Raw genomic sequence first — 18767 nt, forward strand, 5'->3', positions numbered from 1 at the left:
CATCTGGAAGAAATTTGAACGCCCGATACCGGCTCGCTGGACTTTTCCTAGTAATAACAGTTTGCCTTTTCTTGGAGACTCTCATTGTTTCGCAATACTTTTATCTCCTTCGGGCTTGCTGTGCGTACTTGAAACAAAGCAAACTCAGAAATCCCAGCAGAAGAGAAAAAACTCTGTTATTTCCATTTGCCATCTGTGTAAACTGAGCGAAGTGACTTGCCTGACCTAGTGGTTTGGGGTCCGGTTTATCAACAGGATTAAAAGTCCGGAATTCAGACCCAGGACTGCAGCAAGAGAGGCAGAATCTTAGAAAGGGCTGGGAAATCCAGGCCACTAGATTAGGGGGCTTGGGACCACTAATGGAATGGGGGAGGTGGGGAAGGGTCGTCTTGGCCACGCCCCCTCCGATGACGCAAAGGGATCTGCCCTAGTCTCTCATTGGCTTCCATGGGCGTCCGTCAGAGTGGTGGCGGCGACCCGCCCCCGCCTGACTCTCCGGGTGGGTGGGTTGGAGGAGAAGGGGGTGCGGACAGTCCTGGGAGCCCCGGGACCAGCGGCAGGCGGGGACCCCTCCGCAACCGCTGCCGCTGCATCCGCCGTCCCCAGAACAGCAGCACAGGTAGGTCGGTGGCAAAGTCCGAGACTCCCTAACTTCTCCGCGCCCCCCTGGTTCACCAGTCTGGCCAGGAGAGTCCTCTCTCCAAGTTGGAGCGCCAGACAGTTCTCCTGGGAAATAGGCTGCAGCTCCACCATAGACAGGGAAGGGGGTAGAGGGATAGGGGAACCCCCAGGAGGCTCTGGGCCAGGACATGAAGCGGGACTCGGCCTCCGCTCCCGGTACTCCCATCCCTATCCTGTTCTCATGCCGTACCTTTATTTCCCCGATGCCCACCGGCCCAAAGGGGCACTGATCCGTGCGAGCGCGTCTTGGCTGTCAGCCAAGGGGCTTGGCTCGCAGACTGCGATCGTCCCTTGCCATGCTTTCCTTGGTTTGATGAATTAAAATAATCTGACCCTAGTCCCTCCCTTCTCCTCCCCTGACCCGAAAGTGGGCACAAGGCACTTTATGTAGCTAGGGGGTCTCCTGCCTTACACGGACGTCCTGTGGCTTTTCTTTGCTCCCCCAACTCATGTGGGTGTGTGCGGGGATGGGGACTAGGGTGGGGGGAGAGGGGCCTTTGGGGACTGTCAGGTGACTGAGACTTTCCCGGAGGGAAGAGTTAGGCAATTTATACTTTTCATAGCAACGGTGTGCATTTTAAAAGTTTGCCCTTGCTTGTAAAGTTAACCGCGCAGAACCTAGCGCTTATGTCACTTTGTGTTTCTTGTTCCACTCACTAAGATTTCAGGGGTAAAAATGTTAGAACTTTAAGAAAACATTAACTGAAGCTGCTACAAACTGTATAATTTTAAGGTTCCTAGTTCCCTTCCTATGCTGAACTGTCACATAAATGACAGTGCAAAATACTTTCCCCAGAACAACTATGAACTTTTAAAATGATGGTAGTTTTATAGATCGCAAAAGAAGTATCTATTTATACACACAAATATATAAAACAAAGTAGTAACCAAAAATATATTAAAAGAAAAATAAATATGATATTCTAGTCAATATCTTTGGCCAGTCCCTTCCAACTCCCACCCACTTCAAATTAAAACTGGGATAGGTGGTATACTTAGGAAAGATTCTTTAAACTAGACAGTCAAAACTGACATCTCTTCTGTTTTAGGGGGGAAATAACATTTGCTGGCTACATAGAGATCACGGATACATAGACTGCAGATTTAGACAGAGTGAACTTCAGTAGATGAACTCTCTATTTTTCTTTCCCTTTTCCTTTTGGGGAATTTGGGAGAGAAACAGGAAGTAGAGATTGAAAGAAAAAAAATATAATTCACTCCATAATTGTAAACAATTTATTTTATGTCAGTAAATATTTCCAAAGGTCCCTGGGGATGTTTGGAAAATCTGAAGCTAAGTAGTATCAATCACTGGCACTCCATTGTGAAGTTATTTTCAAATTTAAAATGTTTTAAACTATTTTTGTAGCAACTGGTCACAGCAGTTACATCTGGGCAGTTAAATATAGTAATGGAGACCAAAAAGAAGAGTACTATTATTCAATCTTGACTCTTTATGATTATTCACTAGAGCTATAATAGGGGCAGCTAGGTGACCTGATGAATACAGAGTGGGGCCTAGAGTCAGGAAGACTGATTTTCCTGACTTCAAATCTGGCCTCAGATACTTACTAGCTGTTTGACCTTCAGCAAGTCACTTCATCCTGCTTGCCTCAGTTTCCTCATGTGTAAAATGAGCTAGAGTAGGAAATGGCAAACCACTCCATTATCTCTGCCAAGAAAACCCCAAATGGGGTCACGAAAAGTCAGACATGACTGAACAAAGAGCTGTAATGAATGATCTCTACATCATAGGTACTCTATAACTGATCAACTAATCAACCAGTATAATAACATTTGGACAAATAATGGTGAAATCAGGTGTCCAACCTGCCATATTGCCTATGGTTACAATTGGATGGCTATCCACCCAATTTTTTAAGTGTTGAAATATTGGTAATATATCACTCCTGTCCTCAGAGTGTCATAATCTAGCAAAGGCAGGCTTTTTTTTTTCAGTTGGTGTGTGCCTGTGTTCCAATATGCACACCCCCAGACTTGTCAAAAGTCGTAATCTGCCAAGACATTGTATGTTTTAATTAAAATTGACCCCGAATGGAAAGAGAATGTCTCATCATTTTCAAATAAATATTCTCCTCTTCCTCCTGACATAATTACAAATTGTCTCATGTCTTCTTCCCCCAAGTCTTTTCACCTCTGCCTGGCTTTTCAGCCTCAGCTAAAATCCCACAATCTACAAGAAGCACTGCCTGATTCCCTCTATCATTGGCTCTAATTTATCCTGCACATATCTTGTTTACCAATAGTTGTTTTTATTTATTATTATTATTATTTTATTATTATTCCCATTAGACTGGGAGTTCCTTGAGAACAGGGATTGGCTTTTACTCTTACTCTGTATCCTCGGCTCTTAACACAATGTTATTAATAAATTAATAAATATTTGTTCACTTACTGATAGGCAGCAGAATCCAACCATATGATAATTCCCTATATGCTTGAAATTTAGTTTGGTTTCCCATCGTTACTCATGAGTGGGAAAAAATTTTTTTCTTATCTTCCTTGAATCCTAAAGTAGTTTAAAATAAATTATTTGAAAATTTTCAAAATTGCTTAATTTTTATTTGAAGTTAAGATTAGCATATTAGCAAACACATCTTTTGGGGAAGGCACTGAGGAGAGGAGATCAGTTATATACACAAGCATTATTCAAAATAGTGTGAGGAACTAAGTGCTATGAGTGCTCAGGGAAAGATGAGATCATTTCTGGCTGGGCAGACCAGAGAGAGATTCATGAAATAGATGGCCTTTGAACTGGTCTTTAAAGGATGGATAGGATTTTCAACAGGAGGAGATAAAAATGGAGGAGAGGCCCTTTTGAGCTTGATGAAAAGATGTGAGCAGGAAGTCATAGACCATGTTAACGAATGGCAGGTTGTCTAGTGGAGTAATATGTTAATATAAGAGTTAAGGCTCAAAGAGTAAGGAGAGTCTAACTCAAAGACACCCTTGCATGCTAGGCTGAAAATCATAGGATCATAGGTTAGACATGGAAGGGAATTTAGATACTATTAAGTCCAACCACTTCATTTTACAGATGAGGAAACTGAGGTAGAGAATTTAAGTGATTTGCCCAAGATCTAACCTTCAGTAAATGTCTGAGGCAGGACTGAATTCCAGGTTTCCTAACTCCAAGCCTAGCACTCTGTCCACCACCACCTAGCTGGAGTTGAGACTATTCCATAAATAATGGGGAACTATTAAAGTTCTTTGAGCAGGAGAGTAGTATGATCACAGCTGTTCAGGAATATTAATTTCATAGTGGTATGTAAGCTCAATTAGTTGAAGTTGGGGAGATGCTTGAGATGAAGAGACAAGAAGCCATTACAATTTTCTAAGCAAGTGGTAATGAGGGCCTACACTAAGGTGTTAACAACAGAAATAGAAAATAGAAAGGAGGCAGGCATGAGAAAAGTTGCCGAAGAAGAATTTAGCAAATGATTAAAGTATCAGGAGCAAGGCCTGGTGGGTTTAGTGGGCTGCTAAATATATGAGTCAGCAGGGTGATAGCCGAAAGAATAACGTGAGCTGAGCCTGCATTAAGAGAAGCACAGAGTTCCTGACTGGGAAAGAGGATAGTTACCGAAAAGTGATTAGAAATAGAACAGGTAGAATTTGGAGAGGGGCAAGTCTTTACGCTGTGTACTTCCTGACAGTTAGAAAAGTCCTAGAGGGGAATGAGCTCTTGGGAAGTTGTGTGTTTGGCCTCTCTGGAGGTATTCTGGCAAAGGCTGGATCTTGTTAGAAGTGTTATAGAAGGGACTTATCAGGTATAGGTTCGACTACCTGGTCTCTGAGATGCCTCCTACCTGTAAAGTTCTGTGATTTTATGAAAAAAAACTTAAAGGTTTCAAGTATGAGTGCTTAGAAAAATAGTGGATGTTACTAACAGAAATAGAGAAGGCAAGGAGCCTTTTCTTTTGTTTGTTTTTTCTTTTTTCTTTTTTGAGGAAGAAGGCAGTGAATTGTATTTTGAACATTCCCTAGAGGGATGAGCAAGTTAAGCCATCTAGAAATGAGGGTCTGGAGTTCACCAGAGAGGTCAGGGACAGAAATCTGGAAGTTTTCCAATTAAAGTTTATGATTGGAGTTATAGGAGTGGAGATTGTCAAGAGAAAGTATATAGAGAAAAAAGGGAGAAGGAGTAAACTTTGGTGGCAACCCTTACATTAGGGGTTGAGAGAAAGAAAGGGAACAAATAAAATTTAATAAAACAAATGTAACATCATAGATGACAAAGGTGAAAAAAAAATCAGTTCGATCCCATAAGAATTTATTTGGCAACTACTGTGTGCTGTGGTGAGCAATGGGGATACAAAGACAAAAATGAAGAGTCCCTATGGAGCATAACATATTCACAGCTGAGTAAATTCCATATATATGTTATAATATATGTGTGTATATACATATATATATATATATATATATATATATGTATATACACACACACATATAACATACAAAATAATTCCAGGTGAGGCAAGGATAGAACAAATAACTGGTGAGATTGGGAAAGGGCTTATTTGGAGATAGGATGGGAGCTGAGCTTTGAATAAATCTTGGTATTCTAAGAAGTGAATGTGAAGAGGAAAAGCATTCCAGGCAAAGGGACAACTTGTGCAAAGAAGCCCAGAGGCAGTAGACAGAGAAGGAATGCCGTGTATGGGTACAACAATGGGCCAAGTTGACTTTAATGTAGAGTTCAGAGTACATGAGGGGGAATAATGGAAAGTAAGTCTAGAAAAATGGGTTGGGGCCAGACTGTGAATAGCTTTAAATGTCAAGGCAATAAGGAGGGACTGGTGTATTTTGAGCCCAGGAATGACATAGTTAGACCTGTGCTTTACAAATATACATTAGGCAGCTATGTGGAGGATAGATTTGATGGGGAAGAAAATGGAGGGAGAACATTTAGATGGCTATAGCAGTAGTCCAGGTTAGAATTGACAAGGGGTTGAACTAGGATGATGACTGTGAGTGGAGTGAAGGGATTGGAAAGATGTCTAGTTAAAAGCAGTAAGTTGACAACTGATTGGATATGTAGATTTAGGGAATGGGAAGAGTTTATATAACAGATTACAAACTTGGTTAACTAAAAGATGCCCTCCACAGAAATAAAGAAGTTAGGGATGGGTTTAGAAGGAAAGATAATCAATTCTATTTTAGACATGCCAGTTTTAAGATACTTATGGATTATCTAGGTAGAGATACTCCATAGAAAGTTGGTGTTGTGGGACTGGAGTTTAGGAGAGTGATGAAGACTAGATATATAGAATCAAGCATTATCTGTATAAAGAGGATCCTTAAACCCATGGAAGTTAATGAGATCCTGGAGAAAGAGTTAGAGAGAGAGAAAAGAAGAAGGCCTCAAATAGAACCCTGTTGTGTATCAATGCATAGTGGGCAGAACGTGGATGACAATCCCACGAAGTAGAATGATGAGAAGCAGTCAGACAGATGAGAGAGGAACCAGGAAGAGCATTGTCACAAAAACCCAAGAAGTAGAGACCATACAGAAATGAAGTCAACAAAGCATTTATTAAATGCTTTACTATGTGCCAGGCACTATGTTAAGTATACAAATAAATGCAGAAACAATCTGTGCTCTCAAGGAACAAACACTCTAGTGGAGGAAACAACATACAACTATATACAGACCAGATATATATATGTGTGTGTGTGTGTGTGTACATATATATATATATATATATACACACCCACACCCACATATACATGTATAGATATAATACACACACATGTGTGTACATATATATATGCATATATATATATATATATATATATATATATATATAGAGAGAGAGAGAGAGAGAGAGAGAGAGAGAGAGAGAGAGAGAATGTGAATGAATTAAAGGTCATCTCAGAGGGAAGGAACTGCATCAAGAGAGACTAGATGAGGTCTCTTGTAGAGAGTGGGATTTGAGTTAAGATTTGAAGGAAGCCGGGGAAGCCAAGAAGAGGTAAAAGTGAGTAGGGAGGTCATTCCAGTCACAGAGGGCAGTTAGTGAAGAGGCCTAGTGTCTTGAGATGAAACGATGTGTGCTAGGAAGAGCAAGTAAGCCAGTGTTTTGGGGTCATAAAATTTATGAAAGGAAGTAAAGTGTAAGAAGACTGAAGTAGGAAGGGTCTAAGTTATGCAGGACTTTAACCAACAAACAGTGGATTTTATATTTTATCCTATTGGTAACTGGTAGCCATTGGAGTTTACCGAATAAGAGGGTGATGTGGGCAGACCCGAACTTTAAGAAGATCCCTTGGCAGCTGAAGGAGGAAGGAAAGGAAGGTAGCATGTGTGAAGTACCTACTATGTGCCAGCCACTGTGCTAAGCACTTTACAAATATTATATCAGCTGAGTGGAGGATGAACTGAAGCTCAGAGAAGCTCAAGGCAGAGAGACCAATCCAAAAGAGGATTGCAATAGTCCAGGTGTGAGATAATGAGGGCTGCATCAGGGTGGTGAAGAGGGCATATACAAGAGATGTCCTGAAGGTAGAATGAACAGGACTTAGTGACTCACTGGATACGGTGAGGATGGGGCAGTGAGTGAGAGTGGGGAGTTGAGAGCGACACCTATGTTATGAGTCTGGGTGATGGGGGAAATGGTAGTGTCCCCAGTAGCAACAGGGAAGTTAGGAAGAAGGGAGGATTTAGAGGGAAAGATAATGAGTTCCGTTTTAGATGCATTGAATTTAAGATGTCTATGGAATGATGCATTACAGATGTGCAATGCATAGTAGTAGATGCAAGACTGGTGGAGGAAGAGGTGGACATCAGGGTCAAACGCTGTAGGGAAGTTAAGAAGGATGAGAACTGAGAAATGGTAATGGAGATAGTGAGAAATTCTTTAGTGACATTAGAAAACAGCCTAGTTTCATTCTAGATTGCAAAGAATTAAGTGAGTGAGAGGTGAGGAAGTAGGGCCAACCAGTGTAGGCAGGTCATTCTAAGAATTTGGCTCCTAAAGGGTGAGAATGGCAGGGCCAAGAGAATGTTTTGTTTGTTTTATTTTTGGAGGGGGACAGGGAGCAGTAGAGAAGGAGCTAGTGGATAAAGCACAATTGAAGATTAGAAAGAGAGAGGGCATATCAAAGAGGCAAGCTCCAAGTATAGTCTGGGAAGGGTGGGATCATGAATATGAGAAGCAGAGTTGGCCTTGGTGAGCAGCATGGTCAACAGTTCTTATGGGATCAAAGCAAAGGAAAAGAGAATGGAAGTATCAGATGGAGGGGGTGGTGCTAAATATGTCAGCAGAGTCTTCTGTCACCTTAATGTAGACAGTCAATCAACAATAAGTATATATGCAGATTAGTTGCTAATGGGCAGGTAAACCCAACAGCTCCCAGAATGACAGTGCCTTGCAGACCACCAACCCTGCTACCAGCCATCATCAAGGGGAGCCACCCTTGTGTACATTCCGCCTTTCAACTGCCTTATTCTTCCTTTTTCCTCCACCCTTCCCCAGTAACCAGAGGAGACCCAGAGAAGAAACTTCTCATACCAAAGCCCTTGGCATTTAATATGGTATTTAACCATAGAAATAAATATGATTTCATCAATGGAAATGACATTAAAGAAGATACATTACAATCTGCTTTTTCTCTGTACCTCATGGTCTACTGGGCCTTTTCATCTGGCTTATAATTGAAACTTTCTATATGTGTCATCTTTCACCACTAGCAAATAAGCTCCTTGAAAGCAGGGACTTGCTTTAAAATATATATGTGCTTGTGTGTATACACACACACACACACACACACACACACATACATATATATACACACACACATACATGCACACACATATATTTACATATATGCATGTATGTATATACATTGTAGCATTGCATAATAGATTATATATTTGTGTATATATATGTGTATGTGTATATGTGTATGTGTGTGTGTGTATATATATATATGTACACACACATATATATTTCAATACAAAGTAATTTGAGAGGGAAGCCACTAGGTGTTGGAGGGATCAGAAATGGCTTCCAGTAAAAGGTGTTATTTGAGCTGCATTTTGAAGGAAGAGAGGGATCTAAGTTTCTAAATGTATTTATAATCTTATCTTCATAGTTAAGTGACTTGGGTAAGATGAAAAGTATTGCATTTTCGTTACCTTTTCTGAGCTTGATGGTTCAAGGTTAACAATAGAATTCCTCAAGCTAGCAGGGGAGAACTCCAGTATAAATGACCCCATTGAATAGATAAACATGTGTAGCATTTATGAAAACTTCAATATAAACTAATTGTTTATTCTGATATTATAATAACTACAAATAAGTGACTTTTGAAATTACACAACCAACTGGCACAATTATTGAATCAGAGAAAAATTCCCCAGTGTGAAAGAGACACTTCTTTTTGCCTAAAGGCTAGAAGTGTGCTCTTATATTAAGTTGCTGATTTATTTTATATTTTATATTTATTTATATTAAATATGTCTGATTTAAGGCTTAAATTTACCTGTTTTCATCAATGTTCTCTTACCCTGCATGCTCTGGAATAATAAGTCGAAGTAATGGATAATTGACTATAGCAGGTATAATCTATACCTTAATTAATGAGAATTGTTTCTAATATGGATAATGGATAATAATATGGAAAAAGATCTGTGTCATATAAGATCTGGAAAAATGACTGGGAGGAGAATAGATAATAGGAAGGAATGGGGACCAGGAAGAGAGATCAAAGGAAGATAATATCCAATTACATATACCATCATAATCATGTTCCCTTTAACTATGATGAGGTTTTAGGTGTATTTTGGTGGGTCCATTGACAGATTCCTAATTTTTATCTTCATTATTGTTGTAGAAATTCCCTTAATAATGGTATAGTAGAAAGAATTCTAACTGTTGAGTCTGGTGACCAAGATTCCAATCCTAGCTCCCACACCTATGGTGTGACCATGGGAAAACCCTGTAACCTATATAAATGTCAATTTCCCCATCTTTAAGATTTGGATTGCAGTTAGTTGTAATACTTGCCTCTCAGAATTGTTGCGAGGAAGGTATTTTGTATACTTTAAAGCACTATACAGATTTGGGTTATTGCTATTATTAATGATAATGCAGTGATAACCTTTGAGAAATGGTTCTTTGTGATATACTATAAAAGAGCCTATTAATTTATGTATTATTGAACACAGTGCATGGAACATAATAGGCAATTAACAGACACTTGTTGAATTAAATATTGCACGCTTATGTTATAGTATTAGGGCTGATTTGTGCAACAAATGACATGCCAGGAAATCAGGTTTTTGCTGTTGTTAATGTGTCTTTGAGGGAATAATTAAAAGGAAAAGTTAAAATGAAGATTAGTCAACAGGAGAAGCTGAGATTCTTTTAAGAATTTTATTATTTTTGATTCTGAACTTAGTAAACATCAATAAAATAAAGAATTACATATTTGAAATAGAACAGAAAAGGAAATTATACAAGAAAATGTGAATTTCTATTATATAGAGTTTGATTTTTGTTTTACATGTGTAATAAATTCATCGTGTGACATTCAAAACTGTCCAGCTTATGATTCCTTCTGGCCATCCTTTTGTTCTCTTCCCTGCATTTTAAAAGAAATGTTTTAATAAGCTTTTCTTTTCTTTTTGACAACTCTATTACTAACTTTTAAACTCCTTTTCCCTTAAAAAAAACCAAAATTCTGTAACAAATATGCGTGTTCATCACTTGGCATCTTCTCACTTTCTGGTCTTCTTACATCTTATTACCCCTCACGTACTCTGCAGTTCATTCATAAGTGTCATTCTTGCTGTTTCTCAGACAAAATGCTCCGTCTCTGCTAACTTTCACTGGCTGTCCGCCATGTCTAGATCTCTCCCTCCTTATTTCCACCTGCTGGCTTCCTTCAAGTCTCAGCTAAAATCCCACCTTCTGCAAGACGCCTTTCCTGATCACCATTAATGTTAACGTTAATCTTTCCTCTGTTGGTTAACTCTCGTTTATCCTATATGTATCTTATTTGTATGTGGGTGTTTGCCTGTTATCTCCTTCATTAGACTAGGAGCTCCCTGTGAGCAGGCACTGTTTTTTGCCTTTCTCTGTATCCTCAGCACTTAGTACAGTGCCTGGCACATAGTAGGCACTTAAATGCTTCTGTACTGATTGACTAGACAAGCAAAACCAATGCCCACATTGGCCGTGTCAGATGTTGGACATGTATCTTTCATTCTGCGCTTTGAGTCCATCACCTTCCTGTCAGGACATGGGTAACATGTCATTGTCAGCTCTATAATCATGGCTAGTCATTGCATTGATCCAGGTTCTTAGGGCTTTCAAAGTTTTTTTTCTTTGCTATGTTGTTGTAGAAATTGGTTCTATATTGGTATTGGTTCTGTTCACTTTATTCTGCATCAATTCATAGAGGTCTTCCCAGATTTCTCCATCATTTCTTATCATATTCCATAATTTATTCAACCATTTCCCAATTGATGGGTATCCCTTCAATTTCCAATTATTTATCACTCTAAAAAGAGCTACTACAAATATTTTATATCTTTGGGTACTTTCCCTTTTTTCTCTGATCTCTTTGGGCTATAGGCTTATTAGTTATATTGCTAGATGAAAGGATACGCACAGGTTAGTGACTTTGGGAGCATAATTACAAATGGCTTTCCACGATGGCTGGACCAGTCCATGGCTCTCCTAACAGAACATTAGTGTGTCTGTTTTTGCATAGCCCCTCCAATGGTGGTCATTTTTCCATATTATCATCTTTGCCAAGGCATTAGGTCAAACCTCAGAGTAGTTTCAATTTGTGTTTCTCTAATAATTAATGATTTGGAGCATTTTTATATGATTATAGATATCTTTAATTTCTTCCTTTTGAGAACTACCTGTTCATAGCTGTTGGTCATTTATCTTTTGGGTAATGGGTAAGCTTTGTTGAACAAGAGTATTGGGAGTATAAAAGTGGCAAAGAACATGAGGGATAGGAGATAAATTTTTTTTAAAAAAGGTTTTTTTCCCATTATTTCTCTTTGTAAGTATATAGGGTATTATATTTCCAATTAAAATTGTACCTTAGGTCTCTAAAATATTTGATCTTGTGTTTTGGACTTCTTGATGGGCCTATGTTCTTCAAGGAATTATGCTCTTTGTATTTATTCTTATCAATTTTGTGTGTGAATATAATTTACATTTCCATAATAATAAAAGCTTCTGTTCCTATAGCATTGTAAAGTTTACAGAATGCTTTCTTAGCAACTGCACATTGAGGCAGGTTGTGCAAGCATAATTGTCCCCAGTTTAATAGAAGGGGAAACCTGTCCATGGCAACCTATAGCTGCTTTCTTCATAAAAACAAATTGATAGTATGTAAGTAGATAGCAAGTTCCTTGAGGACAGGGACTGGTTTTTTCTTTTTCTTTGTATACCCAGCACCTAACACAGAGCAGGGTATGCAGTAGGCACTTAATGTTAAACTGAATGAAAATTGGGAAAAAAGCATTTTAAAGAATTGTTTCTGACTCTGATGCTCTGGTGGGGAGGGTTATAAGGCTACCCTAAAAATCAAGTAATAATTTTGTGTATTTGTTAAGTTGTGTCTGATGGGCTTTCATGGCAAAGATACTGGAATGGTTTGCCATTTCCTTCTCCAGTAGATTAGGCCAACAGAGGTTAAATAACTTGCCCAGGGTCACATAGCTACTGAGGGTCAGAGGCCATATTTGAACTCAGGTCTTCATGATTCCAGACCCAACGCTCTGTCTACTGAGCCACCTAGCTGCCTCATCTTTAAGGACCTGAGAACCATTTGGTGAGATGCCAGTTTTTTAGTCTCAAGCTTTCTCTTCTATGAAATGCCTCCCAAGATTTGAACTATATTGAATAGAACAGTTAACTTTGCAGTCTGGATTTTGATAATGTTCATAATCCCAAGTTTAATATAGCTGGGCAAAGTTATGATAACTTGGCAATAATTGAACCAGTCATAAATATTTGAATACACTTAGAGGCTTAGGGCTTGTAAGCATTAGGCTATGCTTAACTAAGTGAAGAGTATGGGCAAGTAAAATTTTTAATTTAAATCCAAACCTTGACCCTCAGCACAAATACAGCCCTGCTTTGTCTTATCGTTGCTCACTGAAACTAGAACTGTTTCTCTGACTATAATACTAGAAGATCTTAGAGAGATTAGTTTAAGTCTGGATGGTAAAAATGATTGGCCGACTTTTATAAATTGTTTGGTAAGACTAAGCTAAAATAATATCTAGCATCCAAATTTATTTTTTATACTTTTCAAAGTGTTTTCAAATATGTGATCTGACTTGTTTTTGACAACCCTATCATATAGCTAAGGCAGTTAGATGGCGTAGTGGATAGAGTGCAGAGCCTGGAGGCAGGAAGACTCTTCTTCCTGAGTTGAAATATGGCCTCAGACACTTATTAACGGTGTGGCCCTGGGCAAGTTTCTTCACCCTTTTTGCCTCAGTTTCATCATCTGTCAAATGAGCTAGAGAAGTAAACGGCAAACCACTCCAGTATCTTGCCAAGAAAACTTCAAATGGGGTTATGAAGAGTCAGACGTGATTGAACAAGAACAACATGATGTAGATAAATAAGGCATTCTTTCCATTTTGTAATGGGGAGACTGAGACCCAGTGATGTTAAGTGATTTGGCCAAGATCACCAAAACAGTGTTGGAACTAGGACTGAAACTGGAATCTTTTCCACTCATTTCTCTTTGAACACAGTCAGTTGTAAAATATGTCTCCGAACTCAAAACATTAATGTTTTAATTCATCAAATGACCCAGTATCTCATTACATAATGGCTAGAATTATATATATATTATATATATAGAATATATATAAAATATATATAATATATATTAACTAATATGTATGTATATACACACACATATATGTATGTATATTGCATAAGTCTATCTGTTACGACAATAATTTCACTTATTGAATGGCAGTTGATTACCCAGGGAGTAAAACTTCTGTAATGACTACATACTGAAACAAATTTTCCTGAATCCTAAAAGGTGTTTACTGTCTATCTGAATTCTTCTTCCTTTCTAGAATAAAGATGGCAGAACTTTTGGAGCCAGAAGGAAGCATAGATTGGAAGGAAAGATGCATAGCCTTGGAATCCCAACTCATGAAATTTAGACTCCAGGCAAGCAAGATCAGAGAGCTTTTAGCAGAGAAGGTAAGTTTTTCCACCCTGCCTTAAAATATCTATTTAAATATAGAACTGAAGTAATTTGTCTTTTTCAAATCCAAATTCAACTGATAAAAACACAAGTCTGACCACATCATTCCCCCTATTCATTAAACTCCAGTGACTATTACTTTTACACGGGAGAATCATATTAAACCTGACATAATTACCTTATACTGATATGGAATAGTGATCAGAAGATATTATAGCCAATTTCTCCATCTTCACTACTTAATATAATATTAGGAAGTAACATTTCTATACATGATGCTTTAAGGTTTGCAACACCCTGTGGTGTTGTCATGATGACAATCATAACGAGTTTATAGGCTGTTTCTTAATTGTCAGCACTTCAAGGCCTGTTGAGATGGCTCAAGTTAGTTAGGCCTGTATAACAAAAATTTGGCCCTTTTACTCTCTACAACCTTGCCCCATCCTACCTTTCCAACCTTATTACATGTTACTCTCCTTCATATGTTGCACGATGAAGCCACACTGGCCTTCTTGTCTTTCCTCACATGCAGCTGTCTCTGGGCCTTTTCACAAGCTGAGACCCATGCAGAAAATGCACTCCCTCACCTATACCGCCTGCTGCCTGAATTATGTATGACTCAGCCCAGGAACCACCTTCTATAAGAAGTTTTTCCTGGCTCCTCTTAGATGTTTGTAATACTCTTCCCAGGCCGCCTGTTACCCCATTACTTCCTATCTCCTTGTTATGTGTTTTGTAGCTACATATGTACATGTTTTCCATTGCTTCCTCTCTTAGAATATAAGCTTTATGAGGGCAGGAACTATTTTGCTTTTTTTTACTGGGGGGAAGAGGAGTGTCTTTACTTACCCAGTACCTAGAACAGAACCTAGCACATGGTAGGTGCTTAGTAAATACTTGATTGACAAACTAATATTCTAATTATTCTATTATTATTAGTGGTAGTATTTTACACTAAAATTCTAATTATTCAGGTTAAGCTTTTTTAAATAATAAAAATAACTGATACCTGTCAGTTCTTTATGTTATTTCTCAAGGTTTAGAGTATTAAGATGAAAAACATGTCTTTGTAATTACAAGTAAAATATATATGAATTGAAAGTAGGTAATGAATGATTAATGGATGGTAAAATAGGTACTCTGATTTTTGCAAGATGAATGTTTTTAGTTTGACAGATTTTGGCTTGACTAATATTTTGGCAAATAAGGTCAAAGTGGTTTTAAAATAAAGTAACCTGACAGAGAGGCAGCTAGATAGCTCAGTGGATAGAGTGCTGGGCCTGGAGTCAGGAAGACCTGAGTTCAAATCTTGCCTGAGATACGTACTAGCTGTGTGACCCTAGGCAAGTCACTTAACCCTGTTTGCTTTAGTTTCCTCATCTGTAAAGTGAGCTGGAGGAAGAAATGGCAAACCACTCCAGTATCTTTGCCAAGAAAATCTCAAATGGGATCAAAAAGAGTTGGACACAGCTAAAAAACTGAACAACAAAAACTATAACACCTGACAGAGAATGTTTTTCATCTGTTTTAGAACTGATGTAGAATCTTAGCATCTATCAGTGATATATGTGTATAAGTGTTAACTCTATAGTAATTATACTTATTATCAAAGTGGTAGCGAGGTAGCACAGTGAATAGAGTGCTGAGTCTGGAGTCAGGAAGACCTGAGTTCAAGCACTTACCAGCTACATGACCCTGGGCCATTCATTTAACTTTTCTCTGCCTCAGTTTGATCAGCTGTAAAATGGGGACAAAGTAGGTTTTCTATAAGTGCTTATTCCCTTCATATTGTTATTTTCATGTTAACTAAAACCAGATTTAGTACAATGAGTTTCTACTGAGAGCCCTACCCAGGCATCACAGTGTTCATTTTATGGTAGGAATTTTCTGCAAAATCAATGTTTGAAATTCATGGAAGAATCGTATTAAACCTGACATAATTACCTTATACTGATATGGAAAAGTGATCAAAGGAGATTATAGCCAATTTCTCAATCTTTACTACTTAATATAATATTAATAACTAACATTTCTATACATAGTACTTTAAGGTTGGCAAAGAACTTTACAGTCTTTATCTGATTTGCTTCTCAAAACAATCTTGTGGGGTTGTCATAATGATGATCATAATGAGTTTATAGACTGTTTCTTAATTGTCAGTGCTTCTAGGTCCTGTTGAGATGGGTCAAGCCGTATTAGGTCTGTATAACAAAAAAGACATCTCTGCTATTAATTTGAATCCATGAAAGTAAGGATTTTGAGGCCTAATAAGAAGGTACTCAGCTTAAATGTCAGTAGTGGCCTATAACTTTATATTTTCCATTTTGTAGCTGGAAAACTAATGTTAAATCACTTATCTTGGGGCAAATGGTAACCAGATGTTGGTGACATATTTTAAAAAAATAAATCTCCAGTTTCAGATTATTATCTTATAATTTACCTCTTTGTGATTAAAATAAGCATCTCATCCTTTTCTCTCTCTACCTCTTCTCCCCCCTCCAACCCCCTCACAGCTCATGTGATACCTCTGCCATGTAACCTGGATCCATGAAGCCAAAACTATTGTCCTCCTTCTCAAATGTTCCTAGATGGTTCTTTTATTCCTATCATGCCGCATTTCCTATTCTACTTATTTGTGTAGATGTTATATACTTCCTCTTAGATCATAAGCTCCTTGAGGGCAGGCAGGAACTGCATAATTTTTCATATTTGTTTACCCAATTATTTGTACAATGTCTTGCATCTAGTATCTATTTTACAAATAAATATCTGTTGAATTGAAATTAATTATAATTTGAAGCTTCTATGGATCTGTCATCTTAATGAATGATGTAAGTATTCCCTTCACTGACGAACATCAGAATCCACTAGAGCTTGAACTCTCCTGGGTGGGAGTCTTGTCCATATCTTCCACCATTCTGCCACAAGGAGGGGTTGGCAGTGAGAGAGATGGTGGAAGTAGAACTGACAGTGTCTGGAAACTCATTCAATGTGGAGGGTGAGAGAGAGCAAAGAGTCAAATGTCTTAAGTCCAGGTAGCTGGATGGATGGTGGTGCTGTCAGTAGATGTAGGAAAGTTGGAAGGGGTAGTAGCAGGTCTAGAAGGGGAAGATAAATTCCACTTTCAACATAATGAATTTGATGTCCTGGGATAACATGTAGGTTGAAAGGTCAAACAGGTAACTTGAGATGCAATACTTGAGGTAGGGGAAAAGATTGGGGCTGGAGGGAAAGATCTGAAACTTACTTGTGTAGAGGTGATAATTGAGCCCAAAGGAGAGAATATATAGAGAGAAGTGACTAAGATGGAGACGCTGGGAATCAGAAAGATCATGGTGAACCAGCAAAGACCAAGAAGCTGTAGACAGGTATGAGGAGATTTTTTCCCTCCTAAGGAGACCTGTAAGACCTTGTTCTCCCAGTGAGGATCAGCACCTTCTCTGTAACTTACAGTCTTAGATCATTTCACGAGGCACTGAGAAATGAAGCATCTTGTTAAAGATCACACAGCTGGTATCAAAGGCAGTACTTGAAACCCAGTCTTCTTAACTTGAAGACAAGCTCTCTATCCGCCACACCATGCTAGAGGAAATACAAGACAAATATCATTCAAGTTATGTAGGAAATTGAGTTTACCTACTACCTGGCTTGTATGTGACTAAAGGAAAATATACTCTTTTTGACTCTAGTAACTAAAACTAGAGGCAGCATGGCATAGTGGTTAGAGTTCTTGCCTAAGAGTCAGGAAGGCCTGGGTTCACATTCTACCTCTGACACAAAATGGCTATGTGACACTTAAGTGCCCCATGTAACTACATAAGATCACAGAGCTGTTTCTGATCTGTGTTGGTACAGGGGGCTTCTTCCTTCAGAATTTCCTACACTAATGAAGTCACAAGTTTAGGGGAAAACCCAACACTCCAGAACTGCATAAATTATTTTTTATTACTAATCATTAAATAATTAGATAGTTCAGTGTTAAACTTTACCCAAGAACTAGTAATGGGAGCAATGTAAAACAAATATTTCCATTTCTATGACCTTCTTCTGTTGACAGATTTAAGAAGTGGAATTATTCATGTGTGTTTTGCATATTGGAAACTAGATAATTTAGCCATGTTAGTCATGATTTCCTAGCAAATAATCATACTTCCAACATGGGAATATGGTTTACACAATATTTTCCATCAAACATACTCCATTCCAAGATCATGTTTTTCTATAATTGTCTTCTTTGCTTATTGACTCTTTGCTATTCACTCTTTCACTCCCCCCATCCATGTTCCTACTTCTCTCCAGCATATCCCTTCTTTTCTATCTACCTACCTTCTAGCTACCTAACTCTGCCTCCTGCCTGAGTTGTTTTTGCATATGAATGTGTCTGTGTGCAATAATAATATCATACATTTGGAGAGTGCCTTATATTTTTCAAAGCATGCGTGATCTCACCACTTTTGAAAGCGTATGGTCCAAAGCCAGATATTGCATTCCTGAGGCCAGCCAGGTCCCGCCTAAAATTTCCAGTTTTGAGTTAGAATCATCTGGCCTAGGTCTTCTACAGTGGTTCTGTTCCCTGTGGGAGCAGTGCCTGGGAATCTGGACTGACTTCAGGTCATCCTCAGTCCTGAGGTTGGGTTTGAGAAGCTGGGTTGGTTCTGGTCTTTTTAACCAGAATTCTGGAGGCCTCCCGCCGTTATAGTAGAATTTATTTCTGTTTAGTTTCTTCTTCCTCTCCTTTCCTATCTCTGGTGATGCTACCTTGGTCCCTAATCAGATAGAATTTCACTCTTGTCCTCTAGATAGAATCATATAGAATCTTACTCACATCCTTGGAAATCGTAGTTACTGCAGTT

General features: G+C 38.5%; 1 protein-coding gene across 1 annotated transcript in view; it reads left to right on the forward strand.

Moving 5' to 3' along the window:
• Positions 1 to 476: 476 nt before the first annotated feature.
• PLEKHH2 (pleckstrin homology, MyTH4 and FERM domain containing H2) overlaps positions 477 to 18767 on the forward strand; it is a 125442-nt gene continuing 107151 nt past the window's right edge. Inside the window, 2 exon segments of the mRNA XM_021001273.2 lie at positions 477 to 619; positions 13781 to 13910. Of these exon segments, the coding sequence (XP_020856932.1) occupies positions 13788 to 13910 (123 nt within the window). The 5' untranslated portion in view covers positions 477 to 619; positions 13781 to 13787.

The sequence above is a fragment of the Phascolarctos cinereus genome, unplaced genomic scaffold (assembly GCF_003287225.1).
Source record: "Phascolarctos cinereus isolate Bilbo 61053 unplaced genomic scaffold, phaCin_HiC Scaffold_2;HRSCAF=192, whole genome shotgun sequence".
NCBI lineage: Eukaryota > Metazoa > Chordata > Mammalia > Diprotodontia > Phascolarctidae > Phascolarctos > Phascolarctos cinereus.